Source organism: Nesoenas mayeri, assembly GCF_963082525.1.
Source record: "Nesoenas mayeri genome assembly, chromosome: 3".
Classification (NCBI taxonomy): Eukaryota; Metazoa; Chordata; class Aves; order Columbiformes; family Columbidae; genus Nesoenas; species Nesoenas mayeri.
The window spans coordinates 78978907-79002335 of record NC_137544.1 but is presented as its reverse complement, the minus strand read 5'-3'; the positions used below and the strand labels follow the sequence as shown (position 1 = coordinate 79002335).

Sequence of the window (23429 nt, the reverse complement as noted above, 5' to 3'; positions counted from 1 at the left end):
GTTTGTGGAGTTATCCTTGCAGACAAAACTGTTAGTGAGGATAAAGGGCATCTCTTCAGGCAATTTTGGCCACTTAGTCATCTGTATAATGACAACACATGCACATATGCACGTACTGGTGTATGTAAGCAAATTAACACACTGTTTCTAGGCAGTTTCCTCTTTGTTGAATTCTGTGAGCATTTGCTATTTATTTCAACACTAATGTCTCTGAACATAGTGAACACTCTGAACCCATACCTTGGCGAGTATGTGAGAACTGTCATCTTGTTCTGATGTATTGTATTGGTTTGCCAGGTTCTCCTCAGAGAGTCAATGGAAAGGTCAAAGGAAGAATCTTTGTAGGAAATAACCCTGTTCCAGTTACATTTGAGAACACTGATCTCCACTCCTATGTCGTGATGAACCAAGGACGTGCCTACACTGCGATCAGCACAATCCCAGAGACTTTGGGGTATTCTTTGCTGCCTCTTGCCTCTATTGGAGGTATCATAGGATGGATGTTTGCTGTGGAACAGCAAGGATATAAGAATGGATTCAGTGTTACTGGTAACTTCTACATTAAAATGATGTTTAAAAGCTGTGCTATGCTTTCCTCTGTCTTGAGAGAAATGTGTATTTAGTAGCAATACAGAATGAAAACATATTTATTCTGAGCTGCGAATGGATTGCTTTGTAATCAAACTTCTCACCATTTTCCTTGTTTACAGTGTATAGATATTGGGCTTCTTAATTTACTATAGGTGCACAAGCACATAGGCCTGTTAGAGAGAAGAATGGCTTGGCCAATTCCTGTGCAAGAAAGAGATATTTTAAAAGGATCTGGGTTTTGGCTCTAGAGTTTACAGAGCTACTGAAAAACGTTGCCCCTACGTCTACAAGACGTCTAACATGTTAATTGCCTGATTGTACCAATGGAGCAAAAGAGAAATGAAAATCTGACCTCATAAAGGTCTGAAATTCTTAACAGAAGCAATTCCTGCATGAGATGCAAATTATTCTGTTAACTTATTTGAGGGAAACCCCAGTTCACAATTACAGCTTTTTGAGGCCAGATCTGGCTGTTTGTGGACATGAATTCAAGCTGTAGGTCAAATCTGTTCCAGGAGAACATGTGTTTCTTTTTAAAATTTTATCCTTTACAGCCCTGTACTATGAATTTAATGGAACGTAACTTTTTGTTTTGGGGTTTTCTTGGATTATGTGTGTTTGAAGTTTGTTCTGGAATTTATAACATACGTTTCACTTGGTTTTGAGTTGGAAACAGATGTACTAGATTTTTTTTTTAACTCACTGTGTTCCTAATGGAGGTTTTCTCTGAAATGTACAACTGCTTTGCCACTTTAACTGTAGGATAAGACCTACTATTATCAGCTTTGTTGGAACATTTTTTTTGTTTACAAATACCCGCTTCTGCAGGCTTACTTGCGATTTAGCATGTGTAGTGCTTAAGACAATGAAGTTTTCTTGCATTATTCAAGGATACTATCAGTATACCTTTGACAGTTATTACTGTAGAAACCCAGAACTTTAGATATTATGCTGCATCAAAGATTGCGGAAAATAGTAATTTATATTTTATCTACTAGAAGCAATATTTTGGATAGAAGGATTCAGGAACCACTATTAGGTGGTTTAACTAATGCTGTTTCTTTAGGTGGCGAGTTTACACGGCAAACTGAAGTAACTTTTCTTGGCAACAACGAGAAGCTTGTTATAAAGCAGAGATTCAGTGGAATTGATGAGCATGGTCACCTTACCATCAGCACAGAAATGGAGGGCAGAATACCTGAGATCCCATCTGGTGCATCGGTCCATATAGAACCATACACGGAACTCTATCACACTTCTAGTTCTGGTAAGGTTGCCTAAGAATGAAATTATAAGAAAGTGCACATTTCTCAGATCAGAGAGTAAGACAATCCAAAAAATGTTATTTTATTCCCTTCTTAGCAAATGTACTTAGGACACCTTGATTTATAGAAAGTTGCTTTTTGCCTCTTAGGAGCAGGTCCCAAAAGGAGGTGGATTATGAGTGGGACAGTGCAAATATTTGTAGTCTTTTTATTGAAAAAATGTGAATTTAACTTTCTCTGAACTGATGTTTGCAAACACTCTTGATTTCCCTTTCCTTGGTCTTATTTTCACAGTGCTGATGGTAGTCATACAAGTTGCAAAGCTTTTTGTAGGATCTGCAGCTCTTCAGCAGGAGCTGTACTGGTGTGTAACTTTTTGTGGTGATGTCATCTAGACGGCTTTGGTCTTGTTCGATGAGACTCTGCAAACCAATTATTTACCAGTATGTGTTGTGTAAACTGCATTGCAATGACCATGCCTTGTGTTAGTAACAAGCATTTGTCAGTATTATTTGAACTGAATTTGAACAACTGCCTAGAAAATTAGGAGCCTCTTAATTCCCTTATCAGTTTCCTCCATTGTTTCTTCAATACATCTCTCCTTCTGTCTCTCTCTCTTCCTTATCTCAGGCTCTGAGATTTGGTGAGGGAGCCATTCTTCATTTCACTATTTACAGGGCAATCTCCCCTCTTTTGCTTTCCTTTCTTTGGATAAAATTATGGGTGTTTCAACACAGCAAAACCACAATGAGGTTGGAGCATTGCTGGCGGTTACCCAGCCCAGCTGTCAAAGAGCAATAAGGAAGCAGCCTGTGCTGCACCCAGGTGCACGTGAATACTGGAGAGAGTACTGGAGAGGGTGCACTTTGATTGCTAGAGATAGCTGAAAATGATGTAGTTGCATCACCACTGCCATGTATCTACTAATGAATGGCTTTGGTAGCCAGTGATGAAGCCCTCTGGCTGCCTTGCCTGTCGTTATGGACTGTGAGGAGGAGGAGCAGGGAGCTTCAACTTTGTGCTGAACAACTTCAGATGAGTTGTGTGGGCAGCGTGTGCTCTGTAGTGTTTGCAAACAACTGCCTTCTTGGCAGAAATGCAGTCCCCATGGAGGAAAAGTCAGGGGCTGGAAGGAGGCATCATTCAGGCTGGCTTTGATTTACCAGTTCTCAAATAGTTATTCTTCTGCTGTCCTATGACACATCTGATACACCTTTACTTAGTAGAAATCCAGCTTTTGCTAACTGATGTAAGTGGATAGATACAGGTGTGTTCTGATGTCCATAGGAAGAGTAGTGGCATTCTGAGGAGCTTTCTGTAGGTGAGAGGATCTGCAAGCCCAGATCTGCTTTGAAGAGTTTTGGTCACAATTTTTCACAATATAGAAAACTGTTGTGAAGCACACAAGAGCTCTCAGACTTGCATCTTCTCAGGAGTCTGTCAAAATCCAAGGCCAACAGATCACAATGATCTGAAAGGGGGTGTAGTTTGGTGCTGGTGAGGTGACTCCTGTCCTTCTTAGCTTATAGATTCATTATATAAATTAATCTAAAGAAACCTCTGAGTTTTCCGAGTTGAATTTTCCTTTCATTACCTGGTAACCCACAAACTAAAGTTCAGTTTTTAAAATATATTAAGATAAATTACAAGACTTATTCCTCAAGGCTGTAATATTTGAGAGCAGAGCAAGCCTGGTCAAGTGCCTATTCCTTTGCATGGAAATACATCCACTTTCATCCCTTCTTGCCTTTGAAAATTCTGTTTACACTACTCAGCCTGTACCCCAGCTCTACAGATAGCATTGGACAGAGTAATTTTGGTCTCTGTTCTGATCAGCATGTTTGTTGCTGTGTTGCAGTCATCACTTCATCCTCCACCAGAGAGTACACGGTGACAGAGCCAGAGAGGGACGGGGTTGCTTCCACGTACACAGGCGCCTATCAGTGGCGACAGACCATCTCATTTGATGAATGCATTCATGATGACTCTCACCATGCTGCTTCTGCTACTCAGCAGCTCTCAGTGGACAGTGTATTTGTCCTCTATAACCGAGATGAGCAGATTCTGCGATATGCTATGAGTAATTCCATCGGCCCAATCAGTGGTATGTATGAATTTGAAATCTTTCTTTATCTCTTTTGTGAGTAATTAAGACCAGGCTTCTATAGTTTTTAGCCTACCTAATTAATTAATTAAAATTAATAAGTTATATTAATTTGTTGCATTAGTCAACAGAAGTCCAGGTCCAGAAATTACGAAGATAAATGGGGCTGCTGAAAGTTTGTATTTTCACTTGGGGAAGAGTGTTTAAGTGATTTCCTCTTGAAATTCAGTGGAATTTAAGTATCTAATTCCTTGAAATACTCTAACATACCACCTTGAATCTATTGCTGCTAAGATACGTAAAATGTGTAATTTACCTTTACCTAATTTATAGTTCCTCTATTAATGAATATTCTGTCTTTTCAGAGCAAAGGGCAAAAGAGGGGAATAAGATTTGCCATTGTAACAACTAGTTTCTGTAGTTTGTCTGGAAACATGGCATTTTATCTTTGGAAAGCAGGCAGCCAATGAAGAGTATTTTTTTGGATTAGCTGTGCAAGTTTGTCTGTTTGCACTAAAATCAGAAAAAAAACAACCAAACAAACAAAGGAGCAATTTGGGAATGCATGCCAGAGGAGTACAAGAAAGGACTGTGCTTCTTTTTGTTTGTTACAAAGATGAAGTTTTACTAATTAAAATGAACAAACCACGATGTTAAGAATCACATTTTGGGTGTAGTGTCAGTGACTGGAAGATGCATTATCTTTGTCAGTCTTTCTCTTTAGAGAGACTTTTGTGACTTCTCTTTTTTTTGTTTTTTAACTCATCAGTTCTTTGCAGAAGTAACAAGGGATGCAGGTGCTCTTGCCATGTCTGAGGTTCATGTCCTGCGTATCACCTGCAAGTCCCCTTCTTCCTGGTGCAAAAAGTGTTTTCTCTCCTTGTTTCCTGTGCACTGCAAGCAATCTCCTGCTGGACCTTATCTGAGTGCTATTACTTGGATAGAGTCGTCATGGCTAAATGTGATCTCTCTTGGCAGATGGTTCTGCTGATATTAACCGGAATCCATGCTACACCGGCACACATAACTGTGACACCAACGCGATATGTCGTCCAGGAACTGGAAATCGTTTCTTATGCGAATGTTCAGTTGGCTTCCGTGGAGATGGAAACGTTTGTTATGGTATCAGAAAACTTTCATTACCAAATGATAGCTAATGTAGCATTTGGTTTGCTTGGAATGTATTGACCCTCAGGACCAGCCATTCCGGCAAAATGAACTGCCCTGAGAGGCTGGTCTTGGGAACGATAGGTTAGAGGGGTGCTGGAGTAGCTGATGTATCTCAATAATTAAAGTAATTAAAGTTGGACTGTCTGGAAGAGTTGAGCTTGGATATGTTTTGCTAACTTACAAAGCATCTTTCCTACCTAGTTCATCTTCTCATAAAAATTGTGGGAACTTACCTGTGAGAAATTCACTGTTCTGCAATTTCTGCTTAAAATGAGTCCACTAGGCTAAAAGTTCTTGAGGGAGATGACGAATGGTGTATGCACATGAGTACAGAGCATAGATATGTGAAACTCATTGAAATAATATTTTTCAAGATTTGCTTTGAAAATCCCTTCTGTTCAAGAAGACTATTTCCCAGCTCTGTGCAGTTCTGTGCTCTTAATGTATTTTTTTAATAATCAAATCACAGCACAAATACTTGTTTTCAAGAGGTGAAAATGTGTTAACGAAATATGGATTTTCCCTGTTAGTTAGCTGAGTTGTTTCTTAAATAATAATAAAAAAACCCCCACAACCCTCCCTCCAATTCCAACCCTTAAATCAACTTGCAGATGAAAACAGCAGCATCACACTGTTCCTTCCCAGTCCTTTGGTGCCGTGAGTTGAGCAGCAGTGGATTAGAGATCATAAACTTGTAGCATATCAGGTTGGAAGGGACTTCAAGAATCATCTCATCCAATCTTTCTTGGCAAAAGCACACTCTAGAAAAATGGCCCAGCACCCTGTCTACTGTGTGTATATGTGTAATGAAAGGGGAAGTCTTTTCAAAAGTTTATGCTCTCCCAATCATCATTGCTTCTGAGCACCTTGTAGGCTGCATTTTCTTTCTCAGTGGCTTCTCCTTCCTCTCTGATTTAGTCTCCCCTTATTACTCCACTATAGAACTTCTTTTGTTGTGGGTTTTTTTGTTTGGTTGTTTGGGTTTTTTTTGGGGGTGGTGGTGGTGGTGGTGGTGGTGGTGGTGGTGGTGGTGGTGGGGTGTGTGTGTGTGCAAATTAGCTGAGGACACAGTTACCTGAAAACTTATTTTCAGGATATTAGTATCTCGTAAGAGGTGTGGTCTATCCAAGATGTAGTTAAAATACTCAAGCTTGCTATTATTCATCAGTTGCGTGGTTTCTGTTTTTCTGGCATCATTATTAAATGCATCTTTGTAATAACTGGAATCCTTATAATATTCTAGACATTGATGAATGTTCAGAGCAGCCAGCTCTATGTGGCAGCAATGCAGTCTGCAATAACCAGCCAGGAACCTACCGCTGTGAGTGTGTTGAAGGATACCAGTTTGCAGCCGATGGGCGGACTTGTGTTGGTGAGTTTCACATTTGTTAAAAGTGCTGTCCGTCAGCTTTCAGTCTGTGATTCACCTCACAGAGACAGAAAACAGCTTCTAAGATCTGCACTGACTTCTAATGTGAATTGAATGCAGTTCATGCTGCAATTAGTGACTACAATCCATCGGGTGACTGAAGAAGGTGCCTAAACTACTTTATTTTCATCTCATAAAAATTCCCCATTCAGAATGTTTACAAATAGAAAGTGGAAATTATTATTGAACTCTTCTGTCCTTTCTGTACCAGTATTTAGCTGTAAATTTCACATGGAAGGTAAAATTCGAGTCTGTGAAAGAAAAATTAAAGTGAGCAGTTGTTATTTCACAGCATCTCACTTTCAAGATGAGGTAGGGCTTTTCCTGCATTTTCTCTAGTCCTGTGCTTTGGCTTTTTGGGGTTTTGTTTTTTTCTTATATCTAATTCAGAATTAGATTTTAGCTACAGATTCATCCTTTGGACAAGGCAGTGCTCAGGTCTAAACCAGTGTGGCTTGGCAATTGCAGGCTTACTCTGAAGCGAAAGTTAATCATGCTGAAAAGTAATCATAACTACAGATCACGTCACTGGTAAAATATTTGAGATTTGGAGGAAATCTGCCTGATTTGTTAATGAGCCATTAGAACATCAAATTCAGTAGTTGTCACTGAATTAGTTATTTAATGATTTAATGTAAAAACTTCTTTTTTTTCTGGAGGAAGCCTGAGTTAATCTGTATTTGCTGGACTAAGGTGGTCCTAATGAGGTATATTTTTTTTTTTCTGTTTGCTTTGTGTTTCACTGAAGTTGTAGAACTACTTTCTCATTAAGCTGATGTGTCACACTTCTAGCAAGTGCCAAGTAATCCCTTGCCCAGCTTGAAGGGCTTCAGTTTGATCTCTTCCTTCAATCAAAACCAAAGTTTGCCTCTTTAAGACTGAAGAGAGGGAAGATGAACTCTAGTTTTCCCAACAGACTGAAAATAAATGTCATGTTAATCTTGCTCGCCTTTCTGCAGTGGCGCGTTTTATAACTCACAGAGAAAGTGAACCCCAGAAAGGGCAACAGTTACCCTCTTTGTGCTTTTGCATCTTGCTCTGGGATACCAGTTCTGACTCAGCTTTTCAGGAGCTGCAGCTTTTTTGTACCAGCTGTGTGACTCGCGATATAGCTTTAGAAGAGTGTTGTAAATAAATACCATTCTCCTATTTGTAGACTGAGGAATAGGAGCACTTGGGGAGACTCCCTTTGAGATCCAATTCCAGATCTTATGCATTTATAATGCAGTTCTGCGTAGATTATTTTGTAATCTAAGACTGACTTCGTCAAACAGAACACATGAAAACAATGATATCATCTCCTTCGGACAAGCAGAGAAAAGGACTGTTTTGAGATCTGGCTCCAATGCCAGATTTTTGTTATTTCCCTGCCAATACTGTGGTAGTTTCCATCTGTGTATGTGATGAAAGGAGCATTGTAGAATCTTGACTTGGTCTCCTGTCACCTCCTCATAAGAACCGTGTAAAGAAAAGCTCAGTGGACTCTCTGTAACAGCAGCTGGAAGCCTGTTCCTAGACTTATACACTGGAAACTCATCTATTGCTGGGTCCAAAATGTTTGTAGTATTTTGTCTCTTCCTATTTTAAATACCTTGGTTTCTGTTCCTCCTCTCTGACATACCAGGTAAGCATAGGCAGGGTACCATCAACTGCCTGAAATAATTGGTGTGAAAGCGGTGCAATACTTTCAGAGTAACTGCTGTCAACAATGAGAAGGTCATGAAAAGCTGCAGGACTGGTCCCAGCTTTCACAGGTGGTCAAAAATCTCTCTAATAGTTGACAAATTTGTTTATCTTCTATTGAGTGAGTCACAACTCCTATCTGTTGCCAAGTGATGACAGCCCTGGGTCAGTGCTAGGTTAGTGTAGCAGGATATCTAATAATTCCCAGTGCAGTGAACTGGCCACTTAGCTAACATGTGAGGTACCTCTGTGAGATGCTTGACCTTTCTTCATTCAGGACTCCTTTTTATGAACAAAACTGTCAGGGATAGTACTCAACGTTAGGATCTGTCGCTGTGATAGCCTTTGTGCCATGTTCTATACTAACAAACATTTATGACATGCTGGGGACAATCAGTTCCTTGTAAAACATCAATAAGTAAATTTAACACCAGTGAAAGGGGAGGTCTTAGCAAAAAAAATTTCCAACCCCCAGAACCAAAAATTCCAGTTTCCTTGTTTCCTTTCTCTTCTGCATGCTTTCACAGCTGTTATTGTCTCCCTATAAACTTACTGTGAGCTTCAGACTTTGCAGAGGAAAATTCAGATTTTCATCTCCTCTCTTGCACATCTCACCTGCAGCTGTTGACTACGCCGTAAACCATTGCCAGACGGGCACACACAGTTGTGACATTCCTCAGCGCGCTCAGTGTGTGTACACCGGAGGGTCGGCCTACGTCTGCACATGCCTCCCTGGCTTCTCCGGAGATGGACGTGCCTGTGAGGGTGGGTAGCACCATTTATTATGGGGGTTTTTATGCTCTTTATTGCACAACTTAGCTGGTCATTGCAATGTCCTATAGTTACGATTTCAAGTAGGAAATCTCATAGTTTAAGTCCGTTGGGCAGGCATTGCATTAAGCTTTTGTCGTTTCCTCCTCTCACTTTTGAATTCACTCTTCAATATTTGAGCTGCAGAAGATGCAAGACGAGGTAAATGCAGAAATTGCATTAGTTGCAGTTAGCAGACCAGATCTTCATCTAGTGGAACTGTATTGCACTGTATTGGTTTATATTACTAACGTGGTGACAGGCGACGCTCAGGCTATGTAAAAAAAAAGTTGCATTCTGTTTCATGTCAATTGGAGTGCAATGAATGAGCAGGTTTACCTAACTACATGTTGGAAACCTTGCTGGTCAAATCCTCCTTCTCTTGCTGTGTTAAATCTTCTCCTTGAGAAACATGGGCATATATTTGTGAAATACTGTGCAAGCTAACAATGCTAGTTACCCATTGGAGTAGCAGAGCGCTGAGACACAGAACCTAAAAAGACATGCTTTTTTTTTTCCTCTCCTCTCTTCTCCTTTGCATTTCTGTATAGATGTTCTTCTAAAGGTCTAGAATTCTAATCAGATATCCCAAAATAGGAGCCTGAAAGTGTTAGGGAAGGTTCACACTTAAATTCATCACTCTGATTTGTCCAAGAGGAGGAACAGTTACCTGAGATTGGTCTTCTCTTTTACAGACGTAGATGAGTGTCAACAGGGCCACTGTCATCCAGACGCCTTCTGCTACAACACTCCTGGGTCCTTCAGCTGCCAGTGTAAGGCAGGTTATCGTGGGGATGGTTTCCGGTGTGTGTTAGGAGGTAAAATTTTACAGTTCTTGAAAGTGGGACCAGAAATATAATTTGGGAATTGGAGGATATATGTTAATTTGGTTCCTTTGTTTTGAACTTCACCAGGCTTGTGTCAAAATCTGTATCTTGACTATTATCACCTTTCCATGTTATGCTGTTCAAGGTCCAGTTTTATGTTTTGTTTGTTCTGTTCCCAGCAGTTCTCAAGCTGATGCTAACTTCTGAAGTTGCCTTATGTGAAGGCTTGACCACAGGCTGATTTGGTTTGCACGCACCATAGTCATTTATCATAAAATATCTGGAACTGTTTGCAATGTAATGTAATGTGACAATTACAGGAGAAAAGTCAAGGATGAGACCAAAGTACTTGGACGGTTGTCTTCAGTGGGATCTAGATGCCTGTGTGCCATGTGTAGCCAGCAAGAGTCCAGAGAGACTAACTCCAGTTTCTAACTAGCACTTGGTCCCTTGGTTGTTCGTGTATTTACTGAGCTTGTTCTCTATTTAGTAGAAAATTCCTTATGCTCCTACACTTCTGTTCTTGCATTGTAGTTTGGGCCTTGAAGTATAAAACTCTTGATCTTGAAGGCATGCTTAAACAACAACAACAACAAAGTGAGGAACATTGAAGCACATGTGGCATTGTTCCGGTTACTTTAATTCAAAAATGTGGCAAACCCATGGGACAGCACTCAGGCTTTGCAGAATGCTGAGTAGATTAAAACAATTCTTCTGATTCTAAGATTCCTGCTGTTGGGCAAAAGACCCTGCACCTCTCAACAGAGTGAAACTCAAATTGTGCAGCCAAGAGTAAGCGAAGGCATAGGGCAAAAGGGGAAAAAGCAAGAAGCAGTATGACTGAGGAGGGAAGCTGTCTTTATAATTCAGCTTCTGCACTGTGGTCTTAATGATGTCCAAAGTATTTGATGATCTTGATGATTCAAAATTGAATGTGTTATGTCAAATTACCCAGTGCTTGTAGATTTTTCTATCAGAGGTAAATTGTAGAAGGTTTTGCAATGTTTAATTCTGAAGCTTTAGCCGGTATCACTTTGTCAGTCCTTCAATATTATTTTTAACTAAATTTTCATGCGTGAAACCTCATGTCCATTTTCATTTTAATACTAGATGAAATGAAGAACTATCTAGTGTTTCTAACCTGTGTCAAAATACTTCACTAACCAACCAGCTGATAAAACCAGGCTTATTCCTCCTAGAATAGAAACTTGATGTTAGTAACCTGAAGCAAAAACAAATCTTAAAACTTCTGGTTCTTTGGGAAGAATTGCAGAGGAAGAAATAATATTTTCATGTCCGGCACATCCCCTTTGTAGATGTAACAAGTTATTTGGTACACTGATACTTGAATTCAACCAATCACCTGAACACAATTAATTTCTTCTGAGTACATGTGATAGCTTATTTAAGTGGGTTATTTCTGTTGAGAACGCCCCCTTTTTCACATGCAGTGGTTAGTGTGTCTACGAATCTGCTATGCACAGTGTACTATGTTGTGGTAGCTTTATGTTGTTTTTTACTGCTTATCCTGTGCACTTCTTGACTTCCCATACTCAATCCAATTGTATCTTGAATGGGCATCTTTCCATGTCAGAGCTTTAATGTTAGTAATTAAATGTTTTGGAGAGTTTTCTTGTATCTGCTGTTTTCATGGGTGGGGACCTGCCAGGTTTTGTTAGTCTTCATATATGCCTTCCTGATTTTTTTTATGCTGTTTTATACTACCAGTAGAAGATATGCTTTAGAAGCACTTCTAACAATTGGCTCTGCTTATGAAATGATCCGAGCAGGGAAAAAAATGTAGCTAAGAACTCGCTTTTGCTGAATCCTGACTGAAGTAGAGATGATCTGTAATGCTCTGCTGGTCTGCAGCAAGGGCAGTGTTTACAACAAACTTAGCTACTCCTCCCTTCTTAGAGACTTAATAGAACAATAGCTGCCCTTGGGTTCTCATCAGTTGCTAAAGCTTCAGTACTTTTTCAATGGATATATCCAACAGTTAATCATTGTCCAGAGATAGAATTAAAATATACTTTCTGGAACCTAACAAAAAGCAGCTTAGTTTACTTTAGCACCCAATTTGTAAAGTGAGTTGCTTCAGAATGGAGATTGCAGATGAGGCTGTATTGTATTCAGCTGTAATTAGAGACTCTTTCTTTCCCTTTTAGCCCACTTAGGTTTTGATCTAATTAGCCTCAGTTAAGTCACTGAAGTCTTTCCTGGATGGTGACAGCATGGAAAGTTTCATTCATCTGAATACTCCGTTCTTTTTGCTGTAGCCTATTTTGATCCATGTGTACGATTACTTGCTTGTTTCGTGTCTTCATTATTACATGAAATCTACTGTTGAATCTTACCACTGCTGAACAGCAACTCTTGAAACAAGTAGACTAACAAGTAAAAAAGATCTGAGTCACACACAAGGGAATGTCTGTCACAGTGAACCAGCAGGTCAATGAAAGAGTTAATGATGCTGGAATGTCCCACTGCTCACAGCTATTAAGGAAGTCTGTACTTCATTATTTCCTCACGCTTCATTTTTCCATTTCAAACAACCAGATGTCTGAGTGTTTCTACCCTACAGACCCCAGACACTGTTTACTAAACAGAAACAAATCTAGATTCTTGGAACTAGTGGTCTGACTGTTAAGAGCCCTTCTCTGGTCCTCTGTACGCAATCTGTTTCACATGAGAAATGCACTGTAAGCGAAGGATTATAAAGGAAGGGACAAAAGGAAGTGTGTTATTTTGTTTGGGGTTTTTCCCTCTCTCTTTTTTTATTTGGTCTGAGAACACCAATTAAAAATGTCAGTATAACTTCTTGTGATATGTGGGCAATAAATTTAAAAGGAAATTTAAAAGTAGTCTGATTACATATTGATTCTGGACACAGTTTTAAATCACTGCTCTCTGTAGCTTGTGAATGAAAACCTGTTTGAGTAGTTATATCAGATCTTTACATTTTTTGAATGCTGTTGCAGAACTAATTGAATTTGGTTTCGTGTATCAGACTGTAATCTCCCCTGCAAAATGGATGTCCTGTTCATCTGTTTCTCATCCTCTTTTTCTCAGCCTTCTTTTTTTTAGAAAAGTCCATAAATAATTTTCTGCAGTGCTGCTGCAAGAGCTTTTCTTTCTGACCAAAGCAGACTATGAATGTTTAATGTTTCTATATGGCTTCAGGATTTTGGTTGTGGGTTGTTTGGTTTTTTCCTGTTTTTTTTTTTTTTCCCTTTTTTTTCCCCATTTCATTTTTTTCTTCGCTTATGTGGGAAGTGTGTGCATTTATGTTTTTCACCTGCCCCACTTTCCATATCCATGTTATTTCCATTTCATTTTTTTCAAGTTCCGTTATATATTTCAGTAACTTAAATTCCAGATCTCTACTGGTAGTTTATGAAACAACTGGAAAAATAGATTTAAAACATTCAATACAAATTTGTTTTTCTGAGGAAGGGTATATATTTAGCTTGAATTCATGATGCACCATTCTGTGTATCTGGTCTGACTTGCATGTACTGTGGTCCATGGAACATGACTTCTTCATCAGGCCTTTGATCTCTGTTTTGCGCTACAGCTTCTCTCTTAGGAGCTCTTTTCTGTAAACTAGTTCCATTTTTCACTATCCTTTGGAACTGTGGTTACCAGAACTGGGCCCAGTATTCCTTGAATCATCTCCCCAGTCCCACATTGCTTCTCTATACCTGTGCAGTGTTCCCTGTGTATATGCTGAATTTTTATTTATACCCCCTCACAATCATTGCAGGACTGAGCTGGGTACTGGCAGCTTATCTGCTCGCAGTTATCTGCTGAAAGCTGTGACCTGCTGAGAGCTTTTTTTTGATTGTGGTTTCCAAGATTAGTCTATCTCTAGAGGCTGGTCTACACAGAGTGTTCCAAGAAGTGTAACTTTCCATTTGACTGTCTAAATCTACTTGTTTGTTTTAATGAGCTCAGTTTACCTAGTGGTGAGATCCTGTCCTTCTCATGTTTTATGGCCTATTTCTCTTTCACAAATGGTGTGACCTATGGTTGTGTTTTCCTCTGGAATCCTAACAAAGGAATTAAATTTCTTAATAAGGAAATTTAAAAGTCTAAGGAACTCACTAGAAATACCACTCCTTCATGACATTCATCCACTGACTCAGGTGATTTTTAAGTTTTTAGTCATTTATCAAATTGATGTAGCCACAGTATGGTGCTTTGTTTCAAAAGAAATACTAACCTGTGAGCATTAAGTAGAGTGCCATAGGAAAATACAAAGCTATTATGTCAGTGTGTTACCTTCATCAGCCAAGCATCAACTGTATCAAAAAGCAGTGAGAATGGATTTTTATTCCATTTTATAACAAATACTAAGCAGTAATGTTTAAATATTGAAACTTGGTCCTGCTCTTAATAAAAGGTTGTTGGCACCTCCACTTTCCTGCATCACTGAAGATTACCCAGGTCTTGCTCTTACTGTTTGTTTAATCTCTGGCAGTGTGAACTAACCCTGGCATATACTGTTTTTCTCATAATTGACATGATTGTTTGGCTTGGCTTTCAAATGTGGCTTTCAAGAGTGGTAAGAACTTCTAAAAATCAGGGCTGGTAACCTCTGGATATGGAGCCTTGAAATAGGCAGGACTTCTTTTCCATTTGCTATGCCCAGGTGTAGTAGTAGGTGTTAACAGCACCATTACAACAGGTAAGCATTACATATTCTTGCCTCTACCTGTTGTAGTTAATGGAAGTTTTCTTCACAGCAGTCAAGAAATCAGAGAACTCCCCTGATGTCAATTGTTCTGTATCTTTGACAAGTCTTGATTGGATGAAATAGTACTGTATTTATATTAAAGGAAGAGCACTAAGAAGCCTCATTTAGGCTACTCTACTGATGGCAAGGAAAATTATTAGCCAAGAAGGTTTGTGTCTGGAAGCTGGCTTACGAAGAACATGGCAGATGAGGCAAAACTTCATAGCCTAATTTGTTCAACTTTTTAAGTGTTGGTTGTGCAATGTGTGGTCAGGCATTGTGGTGGAGAAGAATTGGGCCCTTTCTGTTCACTGATGCCAGCTGCAGGTGTTGCAGTTTTGGGTGCATCTCATCAATTTGCTGAGTATACTTCTCAGATGCAATGTTTTCACTGGGATTCAGAAAGCTGTGGTGGGTCAGGGTGGCAGCAGACTACCACGCAGTGACCATGACCTTTTTTTCGTGCAAATTTGGCTTTGGGAAGTGCTTTGGAGGTTCTTCTCAGCCCAACAGCTGAGCTGGTCGTTGCTGGTTGTCATATAAAATTGTGGCATGTCACAATCCGATCAAGAAATGGTTCATTGTTGTTGTGTAGCATAAGAGAAGACAACATTTCAAAAGGACAATGTTTTTTTATTTTCGGTTGGCTCATGAGGCACCCACTTATCGAGGTTTTTCACCTTTCCAATTTTCCTCAAATGCCAAATGGCCATTGGGTGGTTGACGTTGAGTTCTTTGGCAACTTCTGGTGTAGTTGTAAGAGAATCAGCTTTGATGATTGCTCTTCATTGGTCATTGTCAACTCCCGCTGGCTGACCACTGCGCTCCTTATCTTCAGGGCTCTCATTTCCTTTATGAAACTTTTTGACCCACCACTGCACTGTATGTTCGTTAGCAATTCGTGGGCCAAATGCGTTGTTGATGTTGCAAGTTGCTCCGCTGCCTTATCACACATTTTGAACTCAAGTAAGAAAATTGCGCCAATTAGCTTTTTGTGTAACATCATTTCCATAGTCTAAAATACATATAAGATAAACAGCAAGTAATAAGTTAGTAGTAAAATAAGTAAAGCTAGAAAAGCACATTAAAATGGTGTATAACATAACCACATTTATTTAAGAATGTATCCAGTATCAAATGGCAAATTTCAACAATGCAAAAACCGCAATGACTTCTGCATCGACCTAATGTATATTTTGTCTAACTTGTGCTGTTAGCTCATCAGGGCAATCCCATCTTTCAGGCTGTCATAGCTAGCCTCATTTCAGACAATTAATGAAATTTTAAGCTTGCAAAATCAGAGCATCTTCTCTTAAGCACATTGAGTAAGATGTATGACTGTATTAGTAGACTATTTATCCCAACCAGCTGTCAGCTGGATCTAATATTATTGTGACTTCATTGCTGCATAGGCTACAATACTGGACTGGGACTCATCTCAGTTTTCTGTAGGTGTCTTGAAACTGAAAGCATAGTAATCCTCCTCATGATTCAGAGATAAGGAGAGAAAAAATACAATATGGATTCCAAATGCCTGGTTTGACCTGTCATAACTAGTTTAGGGGCTTGTTTTGGTTTATGTATTTTCATATTGGCTAAATTCATGTTAGTGAGTTGAAATGAATTTAACATTGAAAGACAGGTTAAAATGATTGAATCAGCACAGATGAACATGGTAACACTGGCTTTATTTCTTTTCAGAATGTCTATTTAACATAGATTACTTATCACACTTGATACTGTTAAAAAAGTTTGTCACAAATATAAGAGACATTCAGGAGCACAGAAGCAGTAAAATACGTAGTTACTCCTAAAAGTTACTGGCAGTAGGATATTTGACATCCTTTTATGCAACTGAAAATTCAATGATGATGGGATTTTTTAGAAAGTACAGATCATATTTCCTGCCTTTAGAAAGTAAGAGCTGACTTTGAAAATAATTTGTTTGACTAGTCTCTTGACTTTAGGGGGACTAGTTGCAGAATTAGGCCATTAGTGAGATTGGTCTTGATCATTGCAATATAAATATTCTTCAAAAATTCCTTTAGTATTCCTGTATAAAATCTGCAGATATAATGTGAATATTGTCTTGAAATAAGTAAATACATTGGTATTTCAAGTTACCATGAATACTAATGGATTTTGTGTATAACAGCTGTGTCTTGTCTGGAAGTATATATGCATTCTTTTCTACAGTTCATATTTGCTAACTCTTTTTCCTAAAGTTGATCTGGTCTATTCATTTATAAAATTGTAAGCTGTTGGGTATTCTCTAATTCTTGGAGTTTCAGATGGGAAGGAAAACCAACCAGTTTCTACATTTGTTTTTCTGTCCTACTGAGGAGGAGTTAATAGTGTCTCTCAAAGATGTATGAGCCAGCAGTGTGCCCAGGTGGCCAAAAAGGCCAGGAGCATCCTGGCTTGTATCAGAAACAGTGTGGCCAGCAGAACTAAAGAAGTGATTGTGCCACTGTACTCGGCACTGGCGAGGCCATACCTTGAATCCTGTGTTCGGTTTTGGGCCCCTCATCATAGGAGGGACATTGAAATACTAGAGAGAGTGCAGAGGAGGTTGATGGAGCTGGTGAGGGGTCTGGAGCACAAGTCTGATGAGGAGCAGCTGAGGAAACTGAGGCTGTTTAGCCTGGAGAAAAGGAGGCTGAGGGGAGACCTTATCACTGTCTGCAACTACCTGAAAGGAGGTTGCAGCATGGAGGGTGTTGGTCTCTTCTCCCAAGTAGCAAGTGATAGGACAAGAGGAAATGGCCTCAAGTTGCACCAGGAGAGGTTTAGATTGGATATTTGGAAAAAAAATTCTTCATGAAAAGGTTTGTCAGGCATCGGAACAGACTGCCCAGGGAAGCGGTGGAGTCACCATCCCTGGCGGTGTTTAAAAGGCATTTAGGTGAGGTTCTTAGGGACATGGTTTGGTGCTAGAGTTAGGTTAGGTTATGGTTGGACTTGATGATCGTGAAGGTCTCTTCCAACTGAAATGATTCCGTGATTCTATGAAAGATGTCATGAATGCAATGAAGAAAAAGATTGTGGCAAAATGGCCCAGTCACTGGAATCAACATTGCTTTTATCTGCATACTGCGTAGTGTATTGAATACGTGAAAACAAAATTTGAGATAGATAATGGAGGCTTTCCTTCAGGGTCTGGTTTTGTAGGTTGATTCAAGGCTCTCCACCACCCACATTAAAGCTGATGCCAAATATTTCAGTTGTTTAGAGTGAGCTGTTCTCCAGACATTTGTATTTCTGTAATTGTGTCCAGGTGCATGAAACTTGTCCAAAGCTTTTGCTTGCATAACCAGTTTAAATAATAATAAAAAAGTACCCTTTTCCTTTTGTATTTGTGTGATTTACACCACAGTAGTCTGTGACTGCATGGGATTAGCTTTTTGCTCAGCTGGGCTGGGTCTAGTCTGAGCCACGCATAGCTAATGCTGTCCACCAGGAAATGTAAAAACAAGGAAGGAATAAATGAGTGTGTAATGTTAAAGCCTCTTCAGCAGGCAGTTTGTGGTAAGTTTTTCTAACTGTCTGTAGAAATCATTGACAGGAAAAATATATTCCCCCATATTAGAGCTCTTTCTCTCCCAATGCACAGAACCCTTCAGGGGTCTTAAGTGTGAGGTAAAGCCAGATTTCTTTGTCTAGAGAAGAAAAATAATGTTGTATTCTTTTAATTTCATTATGTTGTTTGACATCTAGAAGGATATATTGATCCAGATGACATTCCCTATTGCATGACAGATAATACCATAAGAAGTGTATTTTAGTCCAGACCGTTTTGTAAAATTGAAACCAAAAGAACCAAATCCCTGAACCTCCTGATAGTCTGGAAGGTCAGTCATTCCTCTGTAATCACTACAGGAATACATATCCATGTGGTGTAGCCACTGTGCATCATACATTTCTCTGTGTACATGGTAGTATTCCTGTTTTCTGTATAGCCTTACTTATGTGCTTTACTAGGGACTGGACAATCTGTCCCTGCAATTCCTTTCTTAGAACCAAAAGTATCAAATGAGTGCTCAGACTTGATAACTGACCGTGAAAGATCTAATATACATCAAAGCAATGAATGATTGGTTTCACTTCCTGGGTTCTATGTAGAGCTCAGCATCTGCCTCCTGTTGTGGTTTTCTTTTGTGGCTCTGAAGGGAAACTCGACTTTTAGCATCACAAAAAACCCTTTATCCACTCTATGGCCTGGCTAATTAGTCGCATTTTAAGGCCCATGGATAACTTCCAAATGAGTAGACATGGTGTTTGCAAGTTGGACAGAATGTTCTTGCAAATGTGCCTCAAGGCGAAAGGCAGTGTTTTCCAGCTTCTGTTTATGACATTTCAATGTCAGAAGCTACAGGGGGGCTGTTTGTTCTGTTTTAAACTAGGCAGTGAAAGATAAAATGACGTAAGTTTAAGGCAAATGTATCACATTTACATAGGGTAGACTGCTCCTGAGGGTGCACTGAAGGCGTATGCCTTTGGGTGCTGTAACAATGTCATGTTCCTCCAGCGGTAAGAATGCTTGTGTTATCAGTGGTCGGCATACATTAACTGTTAATGGAACACAGTTATTAGTTAAAACAGAAATATTCACTCATCTATATTTTTTTTCGCAGAAGTGGAAAAGACCAAATGCCAGCGTGAACGAGAAGTAGCTCTTGGAAGTGTAGGCACTTTCTTCCCAAGGGAGATAAGAGTTGGTCATTTCATTCCCCAGTGCGATGAGCATGGGAATTACCTACCTACTCAGTGCCATTCTAGCAGTGGATATTGTTGGTGTGTGGACAGGGATGGAAATGAGATTGATGGCACCAGAAGCGGCCCAGGAGTTCGACCACCATGTAAGTGGCTGAAGCACTTGTTTCTTCTGGGTGTCTCTCCACCGAAGTGCACTGTGTCCCAAATGTGGGGCTTAGTCATGCTCCTGGGATACAGCAGTGTTTTGGAGCACTGCAGATCTCTGCTGGCCCAGTGACAACATGCCTTGTGCTGCAGCCCTTCAGTAACTCCAGCACAGACTTTTCCTTCAGCTGGGGCATCTGGATAACTGTGGTGACCCTGTGAATAAGAAAATGTTTTTCTAACTTCTTCCCTGCCTTGAAACTATGAGGGACCCCTATTGTTTCTGCTCTCTGAGAGCTGTGACAAATCTGACTGTGTGGCAACTGAATTGCCTTGGGAAATGAAGGATGTTCCTTCTTATAACTTCCTCGCTTCAGCTGCAAAATAGGTAGGTTTTTCTAAACATTTTGAAGGAAAGAGCAATTTACAAAGCTGAACATGAAAAGACCTATTATGTCAGTCGCTCCTTCTCTGTCAGCCAAGGGGAAAAAATCAGAAGCTTTCTGCATCTGATTATAGTTATTAGAGTCTGCTTGTAGGACTGTTTCCTTCTAAGATATCTGACTGTAATTGTGTCTCTGCAAATAACAAGAACCTTTGTTATGCTGTACAAGCTAATTTTTTCCCCATCTGTTTCCTTCTCTCTTAAAAAGGTCTGAGCACAGCTGCTCCTCCTGTTGTTATTGGGCCCTCTGTTCGACCAGATACAGTACCTCTGCCGCCAGGAACGCACTTGCTTTTTGCCCAAAGTGGTAAAATTGAACATGTTCCACTAGAGGGAAACAATATGAAGAAAAATGGTGCAAAAGCACTCTTGCATATTCCAGTAAGTAACCTGCTATACTAGGTTCATGTGTTTTAGAAGGCTTGTGACAAAGGTGAAAGAGTCTTCACCTATGGAATTTGATAATTTAAGTTCCAAACTCAATTTTTACTGTTGATTAAAATTTCGGTATCCCATCACTTTGTCACTGAATATTCCTAATCTGACTAGTCAAAAAGCCTAAAACTGAGCTATAGAAAAAGAATTATTTGCCTTTAAAGAATATCTTATGACAAAAATCTAGTATTTGTGATTTCACATGCCTCCAACAGCTCATCATATAAACCATCCTGCACTCACACTTCCATTGGCTTTCTGACTCTGATATAAAAGTCTGGGAGACCTATAAGAGCATTATATGGAGAGACACTTTTTTTCTCTTTTATTCCCTCAAAGTCTTTTCCTAAGTCCTAAGCTCTTCCTGTTTTTCAGTAAATTCTCTGCAATTCTTGGCTCCAGCCAAGATATATAGAGATTTTAATTTTTTTTCTTCTGCCTTTTTTTGCTTCCTTCTCCTTTTTCAGGACCAGTGGGTGGTAAATCTTTTTCCCACACTTCTTACTACTGTCTAGAGAATCTTTTCCGTCACCTGTGACACATGCCAACTCTTCTCACTTCCAGTTTCTTCACATTGGTTTTACTTGAAGCCTGGGATTTGTGTTTTCATTCCAGTATTACTGTATTTATAATAGATAGCAATACCATGTAGCATGCTGGCCTCTTTTTTACATTACTGTGAATATTTAGTAGACCAAATACTTATTAAATTACACAGATTCTCTTCAGTAAATAGTACCACAATATGCTGTGATGTAAGGGCAAGATCCAGCTTTTGTCTCTTGTCTAAAGTGCTGCTGCAATAATGTAAAAATCAAGTAAAACACTGTGTGCAAAATGCAGTAGTTAGGCTGATATAGACACATGATTCTGAATCTTTGTCACTTAGTCTCAGTATTTACTTGGTCTAACTTAAATGAATTGATTAGAAGTATCTTCAGGAAAGAGCTTCCAAGAGGTAAGATGCAACTCTTCATTACATTTTTCAATTAAAATGAAACTTTCCGTCTCTGCTGACAGTGTCGTCTCTGCTTGTGTTGCCTCAGGGTTAAGTGTTTGCGAAGTGACAGTGTTCAGCAGCATAAGTGTTCAGATTGTTTTGTGCATACAGCATTAATGTATGCTGATGAATAAGTCCATATGTTTTAATGTATGGTTTGGGACCATCTTTCTAAGAAGTCACGAGTTACAAAAGCAGTACAGGCAATAGATCTGGGAATCCATATGAAATTATTGTTTTACCCTGGTAGTCTCTCATTTGTCTGAAGGAAAGTTTCAACTAAACACAAACTCTAGTCCTATCTTCTTCTACCTGGAAAATTGTGTATATATATATGTTCCTTGTACCTGAACAAATTCTTTCCAGCAGAACGATTTTTGTAGTATTTGTTTAAGCTTTTTTTTTTTATTTTAACAATTTACTTTGCTAGAACTTTTTTGAGTAAAATGATGCCGTGTAGGTAGCACTGCTGGAATGCAGCTATCATGCATGAGTTGATAAATATGCAGAGTACAAGTCTGATTTTATAGAATTAATTATTCCTCCTGGAATAGAAAGCATGAGGAAAAAAAGCACATGAGGAATAACACAGTAAAATAGAAACATGAACTTTCTTTAAATGGATATGCAGATGAAGTTATAGAAGTGACATAAACTATTCAGTAGTAATATCTACAATGCTGCTTTGAAATAACATAATTGTAAATGGTGTCTGCTATTTAAAAGGGATTTATAATTGAAAGTATTTTGCTAAGCTATTCTACAGTGACTGCCACCAAGTTGTTTTCATTGTCTATCCTTCCCATCTCTCACCTTTCCTCAAGAATTTTGGTTTTTTTCAGTCTTGAGACTTTGATCCATAAGCTAGTGCTGCTGACAAATAATTTTTGTTTAGCATAAGCTGATGTAATTTGCTTGTTGACCAACAGGACAAAGTTGTTATTGGAGTTGCTTATGACTGCACAGACAAGATGGTTTATTGGACAGACATCAGTGGCCCTTCGATCAGCAGAGCAAGCCTGCATGGTGGGGAACCAACAACCATCATCAAAACAGGTAACAGCAAAAAATCCTTCCTCTTGCTACTCTCTAATGGCATGAGAGACTTGAGTTTAGTCATATATATTTCCCAGGTGTTGCCTGAGGTCTAGCATTACAAGTTGGTGTTATCTGCGTAAACAATAATGCAAAAGTCTGGATAACATAAAATGAAAAAAGATCCATTCCTTATGCAATAGACTTTCGCTGCCTTTCCACTGCTAAGATAGGCAAGTCGGTTCTCTTTGAATAAACTAAGTTTAAGGCCAGAAGTGAGAACAGAATGTCAGTGAGATGTTTCTGTCCTTATTTGCAGTTGCAGGATACCGTATCTGTCTAATCAGTGAATGTCTTGTGAACATCACTGGCACATTTTAATTGAAGGCCAAGGGGTTTGAAAGATGAATCAAGGTGCTGTGGTGGTTTTAAAGCATACCTCAGGGCACTAATCACTGTGGGGTTCAGAGCCTCACAGGCTGGACTTTGGATAGTGTTTCCTCTCCTCAATGTTTAGAGGATTTCTGTACCCAGTTGCAGTCCTAGGCTGTGCCTGTATTCTAACTATGTTTACCAAAGCAAAAACCAAAACCAAAATGCAAAATAAAACTTAAAACCAAAACCAAACAAACAAAACCAACAAAAACCAAACAAACTAAAAAACAAACCAAACCTTCTTTGGATGCTTTGTCACTTCTAGGGAGGGATCTTGAGGCAGGCTTTACTGCTATCTACTTGTGCTGTCATCCTTAGGGCTGCCCCTATAGTGGGGCAGCACATCTTGTACTCTCAGGACAAGTCCCCAGCTCATGACATCCCAGATTTGTAAAACACACTCAAGACCTCAATTTCCTGTGTGAGGCTTGGCTGTGCTATGTTGTGTCCAGCCTGGCAGCCTTTGTGTAGCCCACCTCTGTTATAGTCGTATCTTGTCAACAGTCCTGATCAGAAAGGGTGGTTCAGCATCTTTCCTGAAAAGGTCCATGTCCCTGGCCTTAAGAAATGGAACACATAGGTAGACTAAGCTCAAGCTACTG

The 23429-nt window shown here is 39.4% G+C and overlaps 1 protein-coding gene across 1 annotated transcript in view; it reads left to right on the top strand.

The window, feature by feature from the left end:
• NID1 (nidogen 1) overlaps positions 1 to 23429 on the top strand; it is a gene marked incomplete at both ends in the record, with an annotated part of 46569 nt that overhangs the window by 12514 nt on the left and 10626 nt on the right. Inside the window, 10 exons of the mRNA XM_080342297.1 lie at positions 298 to 549; positions 1658 to 1858; positions 3715 to 3960; positions 4939 to 5082; positions 6374 to 6502; positions 8864 to 9007; positions 9748 to 9870; positions 19252 to 19476; positions 20131 to 20303; positions 22287 to 22413. Coding sequence (XP_080198423.1) covers positions 298 to 549; positions 1658 to 1858; positions 3715 to 3960; positions 4939 to 5082; positions 6374 to 6502; positions 8864 to 9007; positions 9748 to 9870; positions 19252 to 19476; positions 20131 to 20303; positions 22287 to 22413 — 1764 coding nt within the window. The remainder of the gene's footprint in view (positions 1 to 297; positions 550 to 1657; positions 1859 to 3714; positions 3961 to 4938; positions 5083 to 6373; positions 6503 to 8863; positions 9008 to 9747; positions 9871 to 19251; positions 19477 to 20130; positions 20304 to 22286; positions 22414 to 23429) is intronic.